The sequence below is a fragment of the Hyperolius riggenbachi genome, chromosome 7 (assembly GCF_040937935.1).
Source record: "Hyperolius riggenbachi isolate aHypRig1 chromosome 7, aHypRig1.pri, whole genome shotgun sequence".
Lineage (NCBI taxonomy): Eukaryota > Metazoa > Chordata > Amphibia > Anura > Hyperoliidae > Hyperolius > Hyperolius riggenbachi.
Window position 1 is genome coordinate 318,261,744 of NC_090652.1, and position 21,262 is coordinate 318,283,005.

The following is a 21,262-nucleotide window of genomic DNA, read 5'->3' on the forward strand; positions in this document are numbered from 1 at the left end:
ACAAGATGAAACTTAAATACATGGTAAAATTCTTTCTTTGGCTCAGTAATGAAAAGTCTATAGGTATTTGAATGCCAGTTACACAAAATACGGACAGTGACAGTATGAAGAAATGACCTTAGTTAAAGGCTACATGGACAGCACCGAAGGGGGAGGACATACTTGATAGTACATTTACCAATGCAGTCGCGTTGCTTAACATATTTCTGGATCATTCTTAATCTGGTGTCATTGAAAGAGGTAGGAAATTTACAGCAACTTTCTGTTATGCTGAGCCTCTTTCTTTACCTGAACTTGGCTCTACGTTACATTTCTGATGGAATGGGGAGAGGGTAGGACCTCTGCTGGATTTGTTAGAGAGAATCCTTCACTTCCTGTACCTAGTGACGCCACAGGAAGTGAGGGAAACTCCTTAACAGGATACAGGAAGTAATAAGGATACTGTACAGTGAGGGGATGCTTGCTGCCAATTCGCTGTTTTGGCAGCCTGAAGACCACATTAGCAACTCACAACAAATGGGTGGGATCAGTGCATCTGCCAATCAGGTGGGCCAAGAAATGTTTGGGGATTGGCTGCAGAGCAGTCTGATGAGGACAGGGTCGCTTACCTCAGCGTAGGCCTGTGTCACCTCCTCATACAATGTCTGATGATGATGGATCGCCATTTCCAGGGCCTGCATCTCGGACGGGAGACCGCCATCATTGCACATCTTACACCACGTGTCCACCCCAGACAGGAACTGCAAGAATAATCCACCGGTCAGAACTCAGCATGCTTCCATCACTCCATACACCACACCGTTACCTACGGCAACGCCAACACCGAACCGTAACCATGACAACGCTGTATCCATCCTCCTCTACAGGCAACAGAGGTGTGCAAGAAAAGCTTTTTCAATAGGTCGCTACTGTTTTCCTCTGCAGCAGGAAGTCTCCCAGCTCAGGAAAGAGGCTATTTAATAAGATGTAACCAGATCAATGCCTGGAGGTGGTATTTACAGCATCTCCTAAAGGCTCGTACACACGCCGTACTAAAGGCAACGACGGGTCCGTCGGCACCTCCCGCTGGGCGGGTTTTCAGCAGACAGTACAGTGTGTGTACAGTCTGTCGGCGGACTGATAAGGCTGTTTCTGAACGATCCGCCGGGCGGATCTTCCAGCCTTATCAGTCTGCCGACAGACTGTACACACGCTGTACTGTCTGCTGAAAACCCGCCCAGCGGGAGGTGCCGACGGACCCGTCGTTGCCTTTAGTACGGCGTGTGTACGAGCCTTTAGAATACACCTCTGACACTTTTGTAAATATTTTATCTTTTCATGGGGCAGCACTGCAGATGTGACGCAACATAAAGCAGTCAGTGTACAGCTTGTATAACAGTGTAAAAATTGTATGATATCTTCTCATGGGACAGCACTGCTGATGTGACACTGTGATACAATGTAAAGCAGTCAGTGTACAGCTTGTATAACAGTGTAAATATTGTATGATATCTTCTCATGGGACAGCACTGCAGATGTGACACTGTGATCCAATGTAAAGCAGTCAGTGTACAGCGTGTATAACAGTGTAATATTGTATGATATCTTCTCATGGGACAGCACTGCAGATGTGACACTGTGATACAATGTAAAGCAGTCAGTGTACAGCTTGTATAACAGTGTAATATTGTAGGATATCTTCTCATGGGACAGCACTGCAGATGTGACGCTGTGATACAATGTAAAGCAGTCAGTGTGCAGCTTGTATAACATTGTAATATTGTATGATATCTTCTCATGAGACAGCCCTGCAGATGTGACACTGTGATACAATGTAAAGCAGTCAGTGTACAGCTTGTATAACAGTGTAATATTGTATGATATCTTCTCATGGGACAACACTGCAGATATGACACTGTGATACAATGTAAAGCAGTCAGTGTACAGCTTGTATAACAGTGTAAATATTGTATGATATCTTCTCATGGGACAGCACGGCAGATGTGACACTGTGACACAATGTAAAGCAGTCAGTGTACAGCTTGTATAACAGTGTAATATTGTATGATATCTTCTCATGGGACAACACTGCAGATGTGACATTGTGATACAATGTAAAGCAGTCAGTGTACAGCTTGTATAACAGTGTAATATTGTATGATATCTTCTCATGGGACAACACTGCAGATGTGACGCTGTGATACAATGTAATGCAGTCAGTGTACAGCTTGTATAACAATGTAAATATTGTATGATGTCTTCTCATGGGACAGCACTGCAGATGTGACACAACGTAAAGCAGTCAGTGTACAGCCAGTATAACAGTGTAAATATTGTATGATATCTTCTCATGGGACAGCACTGCAGATGTGAGGCTGTGATACAATGTAAAGCAGTCAGTGTACAGCTTGTATAACAGTGTAATATTGTATGATATCTTCTCATGGGACAGCACTGCAGATGTGACACTGTAATACAATGTAAAGCAGTCAGTGTACAGCTTGTATAACAGTGTAATATTGTATGATATCTTCTCATGGGACAGCACTGCAGATGTGATGCTGTGATACAATGTAAAGCAGTCAGTGTTCAGTTTGTATAACAGTGTAAATATTGTATATCTTCTCATGAGACAGCACTGCAAATGTGACAATGTGATACAATGTAAAGCAGTCAGTGTACAGCTTGTATACCAGTGTAAATATTGTATATCTTCTCATGGGATAGCACTGCAGATGTGACGCTGTGATACAATGTAAAGCAGTCAGTGTACAGTTTGTATAACAGTGTAATATTGTAGGATATCTTCTCATGGGACAGCACTGCAGATGTGACACTGTGATACAATGTAAAGCAGTCAGTGTACAGCTTGTATAACAGTGTGAATATTGTATGATATCTTCTCATGGGACAGCACTGCAGATGTGACACTGTGATACAATGTAAAGCAGTCAGTGTACAGCTTGTATAACAGTGTAATATTGTATGATATCTTCTCATGGGACAGCACTGCAGATGTGACACTGTGATACAATGTAAAGAGGTCAGTGTGCAGCTTGTATAACAGTGTAAATATTGTATGATATCTTCTCATGGGATAGCACTGCAGATGTGACGCTGTGATACAATGTAAAGCAGTCAGTTTACAGCTTGTATAACAGTGTACTATAGTATGATATCTTCTCATGGGACAGAACTGCAGATGTGACACTGTGATACAATGTAAAGCAGTCAGTGTACAGCTTGTATACCAGTGTAAATATTGTATGATATCTTCTCATGGGATAGCACTGCAGATGTGACGCTGTGATACAATGTAAGGAGGTCAGTGTACAGCTTGTATAACAGTGTAAATATTGTATGATATCTTCTCATGGGACAGTACTGCAGATGTGACACTGTGATACAATGTAAAGCAGTCAGTGTACAGTTTGTATAACAGTGTAAAATTGTATGATATCTTCTCATGGGACAGCACTGCAGATGTAATGCTGTGATACAATATGTAAAGCAGTGAGTGTACAGCTTGTATAACAGTGTAATATTGTATGATATCTTCTCATGGGACAACACTGCAGATGTGACGCTGTGATACAATGTAAAGCAGTCAGTGTACAGCTTGTATAACAGTGTACATATTGTATGATATCTTCTCATGGGACAGCACTGCAGATGTGACACTGTGATACAATGTAAAGCAGTCAGTGTACAGCTTGTATAACAGTGTAATATTGTATGATATCTTCTCATGGGACAACACTGCAGATGTGACACTGTGATACAATGTAAAGCAGTCAGTGTACAGTTTGTATAACAGTGTACATATTGTATGATATCTTCTCATGGGACAACACTGCAGATGTGACACTGTGATACAATGTAAAGCTGTCAGTGTACAGCTTGTATAACAGTGTAATATTGTATGATATCTTCTCATGGGACAACACTGCAGATGTGACACTGTGATACAATGTAAAGCAGTCAGTGTACAGCTTGTATAACAGTGTAATATTGTATGATATCTTCTCATGGGACAACACTGCAGATGTGACACTGTGATACAATGTAAAGCAGTCAGTGTACAGCTTGTATAACTGTGTAATATTGTATGATATCTTCTCATGGGACAACACTGCAGATGTGACACTGTGATACAATGTAAAGCAGTCAGTGTACAGTTTGTATAACAGTGTACATATTGTATGATATCTTCTCATGGGACAGCACTGCAGATGTGACACTGTGATACAATGTAAAGCAGTCAGTGTACAGCTTGTATAACAGTGTAAATATTGAATGATATCTTCTCATGGGACAGCACTGCAGATGTGACACTGTGATACAATGTAAAGCAGTCAGTGTACAGCTTGTATAACAGTGTAAATATTGTATGATATCTTCTCATGGGATATCACTGCAGATGTGACACTGTGATACAATGTAAAGCAGTCAGTGTACAGCTTGTATAACAGTGTAAATATTGTATGATATCTTCTCATGGGACAGTACTGCAGATGTGACACTGTGATACAATGTAAAGCAGTCAGTGTACAGTTTGTATAACAGTGTAATATTGTATGATATCTTCTCATGGGACAGCACTGCAGATGTAATGCTGTGATACAATATGTAAAGCAGTGAGTGTACAGCTTGTATAACAGTGTAATATTGTATGATATCTTCTCATGGGACAACACTGCAGATGTGACGCTGTGATACAATGTAAAGCAGTCAGTGTACAGCTTGTATAACAGTGTAAATATTGTATGATATCTTCTCATGGGACAGTACTGCAGATGTGACACTGTGATACAATGTAAAGCAGTCAGTGTACAGTTTGTATAACAGTGTAATATTGTATGATATCTTCTCATGGGACAGCACTGCAGATGTAATGCTGTGATACAATATGTAAAGCAGTGAGTGTACAGCTTGTATAACAGTGTAATATTGTATGATATCTTCTCATGGGACAACACTGCAGATGTGACGCTGTGATACAATGTAAAGCAGTCAGTGTACAGCTTGTATAACAGTGTACATATTGTATGATATCTTCTCATGGGACAGCACTGCAGATGTGACACTGTGATACAATGTAAAGCAGTCAGTGTACAGCTTGTATAACAGTATAATATTGTATGATATCTTCTCATGGGACAACACTGCAGATGTGACACTGTGATACAATGTAAAGCTGTCAGTGTACAGCTTGTATAACAGTGTAAATATTGTATGATATCTTCTCATGGGACAACACTGCAGATGTGACACTGTGATACAATGTAAAGCAGTCAGTGTACAGCTTGTATAACAGTGTACATATTGTATGATATCTTCTCATGGGACAGCACTGCAGATGTGACACTGTGATATAATGTAAAGCAGTCAGTGTACAGCTTGTATAACAGTGTAATATTGTATGATATCTTCTCATGGGACAACACTGCAGATGTGACACTGTGATACAATGTAAAGCTGTCAGTGTACAGCTTGTATAACAGTGTAAATATTGTATGAAATCTTCTCATGGGACAACACTGCAGATGTGACGCTGTGATACAATGTAAAGCAGTCAGTGTACAGCTTGTATAACAGTGTAACTATTGTATGATATCTTCTCATGGGACAGCACTGCAGATGTGACACTGTGATACAATGTAAAGCAGTCAGTGTACAGCTTGTATAACAGTGTAAGTATTGTATGATATCTTCTCATGGGACAGTACTGCAGATATGACGCTGTGATACAATGTAAATCAGTCAGTGTACAGCTTGTATAACAATGTAATATTGTATGATATCTTCTCATGGGGCAGCACTGCAGATGTGATGCTGTGATACAATGTAAAGCAGTCAGTGTACAGCTTGTATAACAGTGTAAATATTGTATGATATCTTCTCATGGGACAGCACTGCAGATGTGACGCTGTGATACAATGTAAAGCAATCAGTGTACAGCTTGTATAACAGTGTAATATTGTATGATATCTTCTCATGGGACAGCACTGCAGATGTGACACTGTGATACAATGTAAAGCAGTCAGTGTACAGCTTGTATAACAGTGTAATATTGTATGATATCTTCTCATGGGACAACACTGCAGATGTGACACTGTGATACAATGTAAAGCTGTCAGTGTACAGCTTGTATAACAGTGTAAATATTGTATGATATCTTCTCATGGGACAACACTGCAGATGTGACACTGTGATACAATGTAAAGCAGTCAGTGTACAGCTTGTATAACAGTGTACATATTGTATGATATCTTCTCATGGGACAGCACTGCAGATGTGACGCTGTGATACAATGTAAAGCAGTCAGTGTACAGCTTGTATAACAGTGTAATATTGTATGATATCTTCTCATGGGACAACACTGCAGATGTGACACTGTGATACAATGTAAAGCTGTCAGTGTACAGCTTGTATAACAGTGTAAATATTGTATGAAATCTTCTCATGGGACAACACTGCAGATGTGACGCTGTGATACAATGTAAAGCAGTCAGTGTACAGCTTTTATAACAGTGTAACTATTGTATGATATCTTCTCATGGGACAGCACTGCAGATGTGACACTGTGATACAATGTAAAGCAGTCAGTGTACAGCTTGTATAACAGTGTAAGTATTGTATGATATCTTCTCATGGGACAGTACTGCAGATATGACGCTGTGATACAATGTAAATCAGTCAGTTTACAGCTTGTATAACAATGTAATATTGTATGATATCTTCTCATGGGGCAGCACTGCAGATGTGATGCTGTGATACAATGTAAAGCAGTCAGTGTACAGCTTGTATAACAGTGTAAATATTGTATGATATCTTCTCATGGGACAGCACTGCAGATGTGACGCTGTGATACAATGTAAAGCAATCAGTGTACAGCTTGTATAACAGTGTAATATTGTATGATATCTTCTCATGGGACAGCACTGCAGATGTGACACTGTGATACAATGTAAAGCAGTCAGTGTACAGCTTGTATAACAGTGTAATATTGTATGATATCTTCTCATGGGACAACACTGCAGATGTGACACTGTGATACAATGTAAAGCTGTCAGTGTACAGCTTGTATAACAGTGTAATATTGTATGATATCTTCTCATGGGACAGCACTGCAGATGTGACGCTGTGATACAATGTAAAGCTGTCAGTGTACAGCTTGTATAACAGTGTAATATTGTATGATATCTTCTCATGGGACAGCACTGCAGATGTGACACTGTGATACAATGTAAAGCAGTGTACAGCTTGTATAACAGTGTAATAGTGTATGATATCTTCTCATGGGACAGCACTGCAGATGTGACACTGTGACACAATGTAAAGCAGTCAGTGTACAGCTTGTATAACAGTGTAATATTGTATGATATCTTCTCATGGGACAACATTGCAGATGTGACGCTGTGATACAATGTAAAGCAGTCAGTGTACAGCTTGTATAACAGTGTAAATATTGTATGATATCTTCCCATGGGACAGCACTGCAGATGTGACACTGTGATACAATGTAAAGCAGTCAGTGTACAGCTTGTATAACAGTGTAATATTGTATGATATCTTCTCATGGGACAGCACTGCAGATGTGACACTGTGATACAATGTAAAGCAGTCAGTGTACAGCTTGTATAATAGTGTAATATTGTATGATATCTACTCATGGGACAGCACTGCAGATGTGACACTGTGATACAATGTAAAGCAGTGTACAGCTTGTATAACAGTGTAATAGTGTATGATATCTTCTCATGGGACAGCACTGCAGATGTGACACTGTGACACAATGTAAAGCAGTCAGTGTACAGCTTGTATAACAGTGTAATATTGTATGATATCTTCTCATGGGACAACATTGCAGATGTGACGCTGTGATACAATGTAAAGCAGTCAGTGTACAGCTTGTATAACAGTGTAATATTGTATGATATCTTCTCATGGGACAGCACTGCAGATGTGAGGCTGTGATACAATGTAAAGCAGTCAGTGTACAGCTTGTATAATAGTGTAAATATTGTATGATATCTTCTCATGAGACAGCACTGCAGATGTGACACTGTGATACAATGTAAAGCGGTCAGTGTACAGCTTTTATAACAGTGTAAATGTGGTGCCCCATCAAAATAACTCACCACACAGCAAGTAATGTCTAACCTGCTGGCAGCAAAAGTGAGTACACCCCCAAGTGAGGAATTCTGCCCAGAGTGTTACTATTCTGTGTGCCCACCACTATTCCCCCAGCACTGCTGGATCTCTCTAGGGCATGAAGGTCACTAGAGCGTCACAGGAGCCACTGGAATCCTCTTCCCCTCCTCCATGATGAAGCTGGTGGATGTTAGAGACCTTGTGCTCCTCCACCTTCCATATGAGGACCCCCCACAGATGCTCAGTAGGGTTCAGGTCTGAACTCTCAGTGTGTATAGCTCATCTTGGAGGTGTGTTTGGGGTCGTTATGTCAGAATTCTGCCTTGCGGGCCAGTTTCCCAGCATGCTCTGCTTTATGAAAAGTTAAATTTACAAGAATGTGAGAGGTGCACTCATCCTGTGAGATACTGTAGTCATCCAACATCACTGTGCACTGCCTGGTGTCTACCTTACTTATTATATACCAGTACCCCCCCTTGCAGTTACACCGTGTGACACTGGTGGGCGCTGTAGTGTCACACAGACAGATTAGTCAGTGGTGAGCCAGCATCCTCTGTCCTTTGTACATCAGTCACATATAATGCAGCGTGACGGATGCAGTCATGTGTCTCCTGACATGAGAGAGACTCTCCATTCCTCTGTATGACAGAGAGGCAGAGATGACTCCGGCAGGGGGGAATCTGTATTCTGCATTATACCCGCTGCCACCAGTCACTCTGCAGATAAATCCTCTCCTGATGTCTGACTACTGCCAGTACCGGCACTTACTGTCTACCATACTCCACACGCTACAACGCTGTCCCTATAGGAAACTGTCACCTCCCACATCATTATACCAGAACTCCCAGCTGCCTGGCCCCACTTCAAAGGGCTACAGAGCCTTCCTGCAGCTGCACTCCGCGGCCAAACACAGAAACAGCAATGTGTGCCCGCTCTACAGAGAGGAGAGATAGAGAGAGAAACAGCGCTGTGTGCCCGATGTACAGAGAGGAGAGGGGGGAGAGAAACAGCGCTGTGTGCCCGATCTACAGAGAGGAGAGGGGAGAGAGAAACAGCGCTGTGTGCCCGATGTACAGAGAGGAGAGGGGAGAGAGAAACAGCGCTGTGTGCCCGATCTACAGAGAGGAGAGGGGAGAGAGAAACAGCGCTGTGTGCCCGATGTACAGAGAGGAGAGGGGAGAGAGAAACAGCGATGTGTGCCCGATGTACAGAGAGGAGAGGGGAGAGAGAAACAGCGCTGTGTGCCCGATGTACAGAGAGGAGAGGGGAGAGAGAAACAGCGCTGTGTGCCCGATGTACAGAGAGGAGAGGGGAGAGAGAAACAGCAATGTGTGCCCGCTCTACAGAGAGGAGAGATAGAGAGAGAAACAGCGCTGTGTGCCCGATGTACAGAGAGGAGAGGGGGGAGAGAAACAGCGCTGTGTGCCCGATCTACAGAGAGGAGAGATAGAGAGAGAAACAGCGCTGTGTGCCCGATGTACAGAGAGAGAGAGGGAGAGAGACAGCGCTGTGTGCCCGATGTACAGAGAGGGGAGAGAGAGAGACAGCGCTGTGTGCCCGATGTACAGAGAGAGAGAGGGAGAGGAGAGAGAAACAGCGCTGTGTGCCTGATCCACAGAGAGAGGAGAGAAAGAGAGAGAGAAACAGTGCTGTGTGCCCGATTTACAGAGAGGAGAGATAGAGAGAGAAACAGCGCTGTGTGCCCGATGTACAGAGAGGAGAGGGGGGAGAGAAACAGCGCTGTGTGCCCGATGTACAGAGAGGAGAGGGGAGAGAGAAACAGCGCTGTGTGCCCGATGTACAGAGAGGAGAGGGGAGAGAGAAACAGCGATGTGTGCCCGATGTACAGAGAGGAGAGGGGAGAGAGAAACAGCGCTGTGTGCCCAATCTACAGAGAGGAGAGGGGAGAGAGAAACAGCGATGTGTGCCCGATGTACAGAGAGGAGAGGGGAGAGAGAAACAGCGATGTGTGCCCGATGTACAGAGAGGAGAGGGGAGAGAGAAACAGCGATGTGTGCCCGATGTACAGAGAGGAGAGGGGAGAGAGAAACAGCGATGTGTGCCCGATGTACAGAGAGGAGAGGGGGGAGAGAAACAGCGCTGTGTGCCCGATCTACAGAGAGAGAGAGAGAGAGAAACAGCGCTGTGTGCCGCTCTACAGAGAGGAGAGATAGAGAGAGAAACAGCGCTGTGTGCCCGATGTACAGAGAGGAGAGGGGGGAGAGAAACAGCGCTGTGTGCCCGATGTACAGAGAGGAGAGGGGAGAGAGAAACAGCGCTGTGTGCCCGATGTACAGAGAGGAGAGGGGAGAGAGAAACAGCGATGTGTGCCCGATGTACAGAGAGGAGAGGGGAGAGAGAAACAGCGCTGTGTGCCCGATGTACAGAGAGGAGAGGGGAGAGAGAAACAGCGATGTGTGCCCGATCTACAGAGAGGAGAGGGGAGAGAGAAACAGCGCTGTGTGCCCGATGTACAGAGAGGAGAGGGGAGAGAGAAACAGCGATGTGTGCCCGATGTACAGAGAGGAGAGGGGAGAGAGAAACAGCGATGTGTGCCCGATGTACAGAGAGGAGAGGGGGGAGAGAAACAGCGCTGTGTGCCCGATCTACAGAGAGGAGAGGGGAGAGAGAAACAGCGCTGTGTGCCCGATGTACAGAGAGGAGAGGGGAGAGAGAAACAGCGCTGTGTGCCCGATGTACAGAGAGGAGAGGGGAGAGAGAAACAGCGATGTGTGCCCGATCTACAGAGAGGAGAGGGGAGAGAGAAACAGCGCTGTGTGCCCGATGTACAGAGAGGAGAGGGGAGAGAGAAACAGCGCTGTGTGCCCGATGTACAGAGAGGAGAGGGGAGAGAGAAACAGCGCTGTGTGCCCGATCTACAGAGAGGAGAGGGGAGAGAGAAACAGCGCTGTGTGCCCGATGTACAGAGAGGAGAGGGGAGAGAGAAACAGCGCTGTGTGCCCGATGTACAGAGAGGAGAGGGGGGAGAGAAACAGCGCTGTGTGCCCGATCTACAGAGAGGAGAGGGGAGAGAGAAACAGCGCTGTGTGCCCGATGTACAGAGAGGAGAGGGGAGAGAGAAACAGCGCTGTGTGCCCGATGTACAGAGAGGAGAGGGGAGAGAGAAACAGCGCTGTGTGCCCGATGTACAGAGAGGAGAGGGGAGAGAGAAACAGCGATGTGTGCCCGATCTACAGAGAGGAGAGGGGAGAGAGAAACAGCGCTGTGTGCCCGATGTACAGAGAGGAGAGGGGAGAGAGAAACAGCGCTGTGTGCCCGATGTACAGAGAGGAGAGGGGAGAGAGAAACAGCGCTGTGTGCCCGATGTACAGAGAGGAGAGGGGGGAGAGAAACAGCGCTGTGTGCCCAATCTACAGAGAGGAGAGGGGAGAGAGAGAAACAGCGCTGTGTGCCCGATGTACAGAGAGGAGAGGGGAGAGAGAAACAGCGATGTGTGCCCGATCTACAGAGAGAGAGAGAGAGAGAAACAGCGCTGTGTGCCCGATCTACAGAGAGGAGAGGGGAGAGAGAAACAGCGCTGTGTGCCCGATGTACAGAGAGGAGAGGGGAGAGAGAAACAGCGATGTGTGCCCGATCTACAGAGAGAGAGAGAGAGAAACAGCGATGTGTGCCCGATCTACAGAGAGAGAGAGAGAGAAACAGCGATGTGTGCCCGATCTACAGAGAGGGGAGAGAGAGAGAGACAGCGCTGTGTGCCCGATCTACAGAGAGGAGAGGGGAGAGAGAAACAGCGCTGTGTGCCCGATGTACAGAGAGGAGAGGGGGGAGAGAAACAGCGCTGTGTGCCCGATGTACAGAGAGGAGAGGGGAGAGAGAAACAGCGATGTGTGCCCGATCTACAGAGAGGAGAGGGGAGAGAGAAACAGCGCTGTATGCCCGATCTACAGAGAGAGAGAGAGAGAGAAACAGCGATGTGTGCCCGATCTACAGAGAGGGGAGAGAGAGAGAGACAGCGCTGTGTGCCCGATCTACAGAGAGGGGAGAAGAGAGGGGAGAGAGAAACAGCGCTGTGTGCTCGATGTACAGAGAGGAGAGAGAGAGAGAGAAACAGTGCTTTGTGCCCGATCTACAGAGAGAGAGAGAGAGAGAGAGAGAGAAACAGTGCTGTGTGCCCGATCTACAGAGAGGAGAGGGGAGAGAGAAACAGCGCTGTGTCCCGCTCTACAGAGGAGAGAGAGAAACAGTGCTGTGTGCCCGATCTACAGAGAGAGAGAGAGAGAAACCGTGCTGTGTGCCTGATCTACAGAGAGGAGAGGGGAGAGAGAAACAGCACTGTGTGCCCGATGTACAGAGAGAGAGAGAGGAGAGGGGAGAGAAACAGCGCTGTGTCCCGCTCTACAGAGGAGAGAGAGAGAGAGAGACAGCACTGTGTCCCGCTCTACAGAGAGAGAGAGAGAAACAGTGCTGTGTGCCCGATCTACAGAGAGAGAGAGAGAGAGAGAAACAGTGCTGTGTGCCTGATCTACAGAGAGGAGAGGGGAGAGAGAAACAGCGCTGTGTGCCCGCTCTACAGAGGAGAGAGAGAGAGGAGAGGGGAGAGAAACAGTGCTGTGTGCCTGATCTACAGAGAGAGAGAGAAACAGCGCTGTGTGCCCGATCTACAGAGAGAGAGAGAGAAACAGTGCTGTGTGCCCGATCTACAGAGAGAGAGAGAGAGAGAAACAGTGCTGTGTGCCCGATCTACAGAGGAGAGGGGAGAGAGAAACAGCGCTGTGTGCCCGCTCTACAGAGGAGAGAGAGGAGAGGGGAGAGAAACAGCGCTGTGTGCCCGATCTACAGAGAGAGAGAGAAACAGTGCTGTGTGCCCGATCTACAGAGAGGAGAGGGGAGAGAGAAACAGCGCTGTGTGCCCGCTCTACAGAGGAGAGAGAGGAGAGGGGAGAGAAACAGCGCTGTGTGCCCGATCTACAGAGAGAAAGAGAGAGAGAGGAGAGGGGAGAGAAACAGAGCTGTGTGCTCAATTTACAGAGAGAGAGGAGAGGGGAGAGAAACAGTGCTGTGTGCCTGATCTACAGAGAGAGAGAGAAACAGCGCTGTGTGCCCGATCTACAGAGAGACAGAGAGAGAGAGAAACAGCGATGTGTGCCCGCTCTACAGAGAGGAGAGGGGAGAGAGAAACAGCGCTGTGTGCCCGCTCTACAGAGGAGAGAGAGGAGAGGGGAGAGAAACAGCGCTGTGTGCCCGCTCTACAGAGAGGAGAGGGGAGAGAGAAACAGCGCTGTGTGCCCGCTCTACAGAGGAGAGGGGAGAGAAACAGCGCTGTGTGCCCGATCTACAGAGAGAGAGAGAGAGAGAAACAGCGCTGTGTGCCCGATCTACAGAGAGAGAGAGAGAAACAGCGCTGTGTGCCCGATCTACAGAGAGGAGAGGGGAGAGAGAAACAGCGCTGTGTGCCCGCTCTACAGAGGAGAGAGAGGAGAGGGGAGAGAAACAGCGCTGTGTGCCCGATCTACAGAGAGAGAGAGAGAGGAGAGGGGAGAGAAACAGCGCTGTGTGCCCAATTTACAGAGAAAGAGGATAGGGGAGAGAAACAGCGCTGTGTGCGCGATCTACAGAGAGGAGAGAGAGAGAGGGAGAGAGAGGAGAGGGGAGAGAAACAGCGATGTGTGCCTGATCTACAGAGGAGAGAGAGAGAGGGGAGAGAGAAACAGCGCTGTGTGCACGATCTACAGAGAGGAGAGAGAGAGAGAAACAGCACTGTGTGCCCGATCTACAGAGGAGAGAGAAACAGCGCTGTGTCCCAGCTCTACAGAGAGGAGAGAGCAAGAGAGAGAACACTGTGTAATCACTCTAGAGAGGACTATGTCCCCACTCTACAGAGGAGAGAGAATGGAGAGAGGAGAGAGACAACACTGTGCCCCGCTCTACAGAGAGGAGAGAGAGGAGAGGGGAGAGAGAAACAGCGCTGTGTGCCCGATCTACAGAGGATAGAGGGAGAGAGAAACAGCGCTGTGTGCGCGATCAACAGAGAGGAGAGAGGGAGAGAGAGGAGAGAAAAACAGCACTGTGTGCCTGATCTACAGAGGAGAGAGAAACAGCGCTGTGTCCCCGCTCTACAGAGAAGAGAGAGAGAGAGAGAGAGAGAGGAGAGGAGAGGGGAGAGAGAAACAGCGCTGTGTCCCCGCTCTACAGAGGAGAGAGAGAGAGAGAGAGAGAGAGAGAGAGAGAGAGAGAGAGAGAGGAGAGGGGAGAGAGAAACCGCACTGTGTTCCCGATCTACAGAGGAGAGAGAGAAACAGCGCTGTGTCCTGCTCTACAGAGGAGAAAGAGAGAGAGAGAGAGAGAGAGAGAGTGGAGAGGGGAGAGAGAAACAGCGCTGTGTGCCCGCTCTACAGAGAGGAGAGAGCAAGAGAGAGAACACTGTGTAACCATTCTACAGAGGAGGGAGAGATAAGAGGGAGAAAAAGGAGAAAGAGAGAGCAGGAGGAGAGGAGAGAGAAACAGCACTGTGTGCCCACTCTAGAGATGTCCTATCAAGGGGAGAGAGAGAGAGCACTGTGTACCCGCTCTACAGAGGAGGGAGAGAGAGAGGAGAGGGGAGAGAGAAACACCCTATACCAGTGTTTCTCAACATTGTATTGCTATGTACCCCTTGTAATGCCCAGTACTCACCAAGTACCGCCCAGCATAGTAACAATATCACAAGTACCCCTTGACAAATATATATTTAATCATAGTACATGATAATTGGTTCTAAACAGTTTCCAAGCATTGACTATTGCTTTTAATTAGCTAAAATACTAATTTGGTGTTGTTTAAATAAGATTTATCATTTTTTAAAACTAAGTTTGTTATTCTTGGTTAAATATATCCAGCCCAAGTACCCCCTGGATCCATCAGAACTAGTGCCCCCTGGGGTACATGTACTACACGCTGAGAACCTAGGTCTTATACTGCCCCCTATACCTTCCTCGCCCCTATGGTCTGTATACTCCCTATACTACTCCCCCTACTGTACATCCTCCTGACACCTAAAATCCCACTACCACCCCCTCCCATGCATTACTATGATTTGCTTTGGCAAATGTGTTTAGTCCTGCTAATAAAGCTTTTTTGAATTATATTAAAATAAATAAATAAACTAGTTTGTCATTAAGAGGAGAGCTGCAGACCCCCGATGTGACCCTCACCCTAGGGAGATATCCGCGTACTCCTCCATATCACAGGGATCTATGTCCTCCACACTTCTGAACAGCGTCCTCGCCCACAGAGCTCACAATCTAATATCAATTCAGCAGCAACAAAATATAACGTATAATCCAGAGCACAGAGTCCATTCCTTCCTGCAGCCCTCAGAAGACAGAAAACCTTCCTACATTCAGCATATACATATATACAGAGGCCGGGGCTCCCGCTCACCTGCTCAGCCTTCTGGTGGAACACCGCGGACATGGCCAGGATAGTGCTTCTCTCATCCAAAGCGGCTGCAAAGCTCTTCCACTCCTGGTCCAGCTGCGTGGAGATCTGCTTGATCTGTTGTGAGGCGTAATGACCGGCTTCGATCAGCCGCGACGCCACCGACATGATGCGATTAATGTTGACATATGCATTCTGTAATGACAAGAGGCCAACATGACATATCACCCCGGGCAACAATTCACTGCAACCCCATAGCAATTCATACACATGGTACAGATTACTGCTGCATACAGGAGCTTACACTCTAATGTCCTCAGCACAGCCACACACTACTATTATTATACATTTATATAGCTCTGACATTCCACAGCGCTGTACAGAGATCACTGATCCATCCCACCAGTATCTGCACCAGAGGAGCTTACACTCTAATGTCCTCACCACAGCCACACACTACTATGATTATACATTTATATAGCTCTGACATATACCACAGCACTGTACAGAGATCACTGATCCATCCCACCAGTATCTGCACCAGAGGAGCTTACACTCTAATGTCCTCACCACAGCCACACACTACTATGATTATACATTTATATAGCTCTGACATATACCACAGCACTGTACAGAGATCACTGATCCATTTCCATCAGTCTCTGCACCAGAAGAGCTTACACTCTAATGTCCTCACCACAGTCATACACTATTATTATACATTTATATAGCTCTGACATATACCACAGCGCAGTACAGAGATCACTGATCCATTCCCATCAGTCTCTGCACCAGAGGAGCTTACACTCTAATGTCCTCCCCACAGTCACACACTATTATTATTATTATACATTTATATAGCTCTGACATATACCACAGCACTGTACAGAGATCACTGATCCATTCCCATCAGTCTCTGCACCAGAGGAGCTTACACTCTAATGTCCTCACCACAGTCACACGCTATTATTATTATAATACATTTATATAGCTCTGACATATACCACAGCACTGTACAGAGATCACTGATCCATTCCCATCAGTCTCTGCACCAGAGGAGCTTACACTCGAATGTCCTCACCACAGTCACACGCTATTATTATTATACATTTATATAGCTCTGACATATACCACAGCACTGTACAGAGATCACTGATCCATTCCCATCCGTCTCTGCACCAGAGGAGCTTACACTCTAATATTGCACACTATTATAATTCTTATAGTTATCAGTAATGTAGCTGGTACACACAGTTGCCCGGTGGGTGCTGCAGCCATGAGCTCCGCCCCTCACACTGTGCTGCATGTAAACAGCAGCAGAGTCACAGCAGATCTCTCTGGATAGGCTGATGCGATTGAGCTGTGAAATCTCACATGACAGACGGAACATTTGCAGAATTAAGCGATTTCCAGGCGTTGGCTGCCCCTACACAGGAGATGATTGTGTGGAATAGACGGGAATGTGAAGCGGGTGTGAGGGACGACCTCAAGGTGGATAACATTAACATGAACGTTTGGAAGAGATCATGGAAACAGATTTGGGATTACCTCTCTTGTGGGGGGTGAAGAAAACAGCACAGAAGCGCACAGATAAGCGGAGACGCCAGACTGATCCGCACGCTTCAGAGACACCAGACCGACACCAGACTGATCCGCATGCTTCAGAGACGCCAGACTGATCCGCATGCTTCAGAGAAGCTAGACTGATCCGCATGCTTCAGAGACGCCAGACTGATCCGCATGCTTCAGAGAAGCCAGACTGATCCGCATGCTGCAGAGACGCCAGACTGATCCGCACGCTGCAGAGACACCAGACTGATCCGCACGCTTCAGAGACACCAGACCGACACCAGACTGATCCGCATGCTTCAGAGACGCCAGACTGATCCGCATGCTTCAGAGACGCCAGACTGATCCGCATGCTTCAGATAAGCCAGACTGATCCGCATGCTTCAGAGAAGCCAGACTGATCCGCATGCTTCAGAGAAGCCAGACTGATCCGCATGCTTCAGAGACGCCAGACTGATCCGCATGCTTCAGAGAAGCCAGACTGATCCGCATGCTGCAGAGACGCCAGACTGATCCGCATGCTTCAGAGAAGCCAGACTGATCCGCATGCTTCAGAGACGCCAGACTGATCCGCATGCTTCAGAGAAGCTAGACTGATCCGCATGCTTCAGAGACGCCAGACTGATCCGCATGCTTCAGAGAAGCCAGACTGATCCGCATGCTGCAGAGACGCCAGACTGATCCGCATGCTGCAGAGACACCAGACTGATCCGCACGCTTCAGAGACACCAGACCGACACCAGACTGATCCGCATGCTTCAGAGACGCCAGACTGATCCGCATGCTTCAGAGACGCCAGACTGAGCCGCATGCTTCAGATAAGCCAGACTGATCCGCATGCTTCAGAGACGCCAGACTGATCCGCATGCTTCAGAGACGCCATACTGATCCGCAGGCTTCAGAGACGACAGACTGATCCGCACGCTTCAGAGACACCAGACTGACACCAGACTGATCCGCATGCTTCAGAGACGCCAGACTGATCCGCATGCTTCAGAGACGCCAGACTGATCCGCCTGCTTCAGAGATGCCAGACTGATCAACACAGTAACCAAGCAGCTTGGGGTGACCCAAACCACTAGGAGTGTATAGGGGGATAAAAGGGACCGAAAAGCCCTCCTACTAATAAGCAAAGCTTGGTGTGATTTGTCTTCTTAATACAGTATTTGCAATAATTCAGCTTAAAGTGAACATCTGTGGTTACCCACAATGCACCGCTACCGTATATGCAAATTACCTCTTTATGCCCCAGAAGCCAGGCCCACATCCAGAACCGCTGGTGTATAGCAAGTCTATAGCTTTACATTTTACACAGCCACACCAACTCCACATGCAGACAGCCTGTTTCGGACTTTTGGTCCTCATCAGTGCATGGCAGGGATTGATATGGCTGTATGGCAGTGATGGCTAACCTTGGCACTCCAGCTGTGGTGGAACTACAAGTCCCATGAGGCATTGCAATACTCTGACAGCTCTAAGCATAACTTGGGGAGGCAAAGGCATGATGGGATTTGTAGTTTTGTCACAGCTGGAGTGCCGAGGTTAGCCATCAGTGCTCTATGGGATAGGACTTGGACCAGTACAATAGAGTAAGCAAGCTATCCCCGTCACTGCGGCTCACGGATTCTCTGCGTATGACTGACAGCAAGTTACAAGCTGGTAATTTACCTCACTGGTCAGTAGTTTCAGTTTTCCATGCGGTAAAAGCCTGATCAGTGAATTAACATTTCTCAAACTGTTCTGTAAAATCAGCTGTTTTCAGCTTTACTGAATGCGCTGACGCTGTTGATAAGAGTGACCAAAAAAACCAAATAAAAACTCCAGATGTTTTGGTGTTAGTTTTTTGATACTTCCAATGAAAATGTGAGCTGTGCCTGCATCGCCCCCTGCAGGCAGGACGGTCAGTATCGGTCAGATCACAGACGGTGTGCAGTGCAGTACATTATATGTCTCTGCAGAGAAATAGGAGCTATACCCAGGGGCGCCTCTAGCCATTTTGTCACTCCAGACGAGAAAATCTGCGGCGCCCCCAGGCACAATGGGGGACAGAGGAAAGTGCAGGGGACAGAAGGAGGCAGAGTGGGACTGAAGAGGCACATGGAGACAGAAGGAGGCACTCAGGGATACAGAAGGAGGCACAGGAGGACAGAAGGAGGCAGAGTGGGACTGAAGGAGGAACAGGGGAGCAGAGGTGGCACATGGGGACAAATAAAGGCAAAGGAGACATAAGGAGGCACAGGGGGACAGAAGGAGGCACAAAGGGCACAGAAGGAGGCAGAGAAGGCACAAATGATGAAAGAAGCATGCACAAGGCACAGAGGTGGCAGCTGCCTGCAACTTACGCTAAGTAGATGCAGCAGAAGCAAGTAATAGAACACCCAGAGGGGTGTGGCTTAATTTTGAGTGGGGATTAATTTGGGGGTGGGGCTTAATCCAGCAGCATGGCGCCCCCCAGGACCAATGGCATTCCAGGCAATGGCCTGTCCTGCCTATGCCTAAAGGCGCCCGTGGGCATACCTGTCACCCCACAACTGTTTCCTGCTCCCCAAAACTGAACCAATCACCTCAGCAGGGAGAGAGGACAAAAGGACAAAATAAATAAATAAAAGCTAGTGTGAAATATTTCAACAGCGACATAAAAAACACACAAAATCTATTTCTTTAAAATTGTCAGTTGATTGTGGTCACTTTCTTTTCACACAATTCATCTAAATTAAGTCAAAAAATACCCCCAAAAAACAACAACCACAAAAAACACACACACACAAATAAAACACCATATATGTGCGTCAGATGAGGGCGCTGCGCATCACAGGAAGGCCAGGCACATCAAGATAAGACACAGAACATTTATATTGCGCATTTCTCCTGGCGGACTGAAAGCACCAGAGTTGCAGCCACTAGGAGGCACTCTATAGACAGTAGCAGTGTTAGGCCAGAGCTGCAGCCACTAGGGGGCGCTCTATAGGCAGTAGCAGTGTTAGGCCAGAGATGAAGCAACTAGGGGGCTCTATATAGGCAGTAGCAGTGTTAGGCCAGAGCTGCAGCCACTAGGAGGCGCTGTATAGGCAGTAGCAGTGTTAGGCCAGAGCTGCAGCCACTAGGGGGCGCTCTATAGGCAGTAGCAGTGTTAGGCCAGAGCTGCAGCCACTAGGGGGCGCTCTATAGGCAGTAGCAGTGTTAGGCCGGAGCTGCAGCCACTAGGGAGTGCTCTATAGGCAGTAGCAGCCAGAGCTGCAGCCACTAGGGGGCGCTCTATAGGCACTAGCAGTGTTAGGCCAGAGCTGCAGCCACTAGGGAGCGCTGTATAAGAAGTAGCAGTGTTAGGCCAGAGCTGCCGCCACTAGGGCGCGCTCTATAGGCACTAGCAGTGTTAGGCCAGAGCTGCAGCCACTAGGGGGCACTCTATAGGCAGTAGCAGTGTTAGGCCAGAGCTGCAGCCACTAGGGGGCGCTCTATAGGCAGTAGCAGTGTTAGGCCAGAGCTGCAGCCCCTAGGGAGCGCTCTATATACAGTAGCAGTGTTAGGTCAGAGCTGCAGCCGCTAGGGGGCGCTCTATAGGCAGTAGCAGTGTTAGGCCAGAGCTGCAGCCACTAGGGGGCGCTCTATAGACAGTAGCAGTGTTAGGCCAGAGCTGCAGCCACTAGGGGGAGCCCTATAGGCAGTAGCAGTGTTAGGCCAGAGCTGCAGCCACTAGGGGGAGCTCTATAGACAGTAGCAGTGTTAGGCCAGAGCTGCAGCCACTAGGGGGCGCTCTATAGGCAGTAGCAGTGTTAGGCCAGAGCTGCAGCCACTAGGGGGAGCCCTATAGGCAGTAGCAGTGTTAGGCCAGAGCTGCAGCCACTAGGGGGAGCTCTATAGACAGTAGCAGTGTTAGGCCAGAGCTGCAGCCACTAGGGGGCGCTCTATAGGCAGTAGCAGTGTTAGGCCGGAGCTGCAGCCACTAGGGGGCGCTCTATAGGCAGTAGCAGTGTTAGGTCAGAGCTGCAGTCACTAGGGGGCGCTCTATAGGCAGTAGCAGTGTAAGGCCACAGCTGCAGCCACTAGGGGATGCTCTATAGGCAGTAGCAGTGTTAGGCCAGAGCTGCAGCCACTAGGGAGTGCTCTATAGGCAGTAGCAGTGTTAGGCCAGAGCTGCAGCCACTTGGGGGCGCTCTATAGGCAGTAGCAGTGTTAGGTC

General features: G+C 47.6%; 1 protein-coding gene across 8 annotated transcripts in view; it reads right to left on the reverse strand.

The window, feature by feature from the left end:
* LOC137525248 (kalirin) overlaps positions 1 to 21,262 on the reverse strand; it is a 469,346-nt gene that overhangs the window by 262,687 nt on the left and 185,397 nt on the right. For all 8 annotated transcript variants that reach the window (XM_068246262.1, XM_068246265.1, XM_068246261.1 and 5 more), the window contains 2 exons: positions 15,517 to 15,708; positions 609 to 740 (listed from right to left, as the gene is read on the reverse strand). In XM_068246262.1, the coding sequence (XP_068102363.1) occupies positions 609 to 740; positions 15,517 to 15,708 (324 nt within the window). The remainder of the gene's footprint in view (positions 1 to 608; positions 741 to 15,516; positions 15,709 to 21,262) is intronic.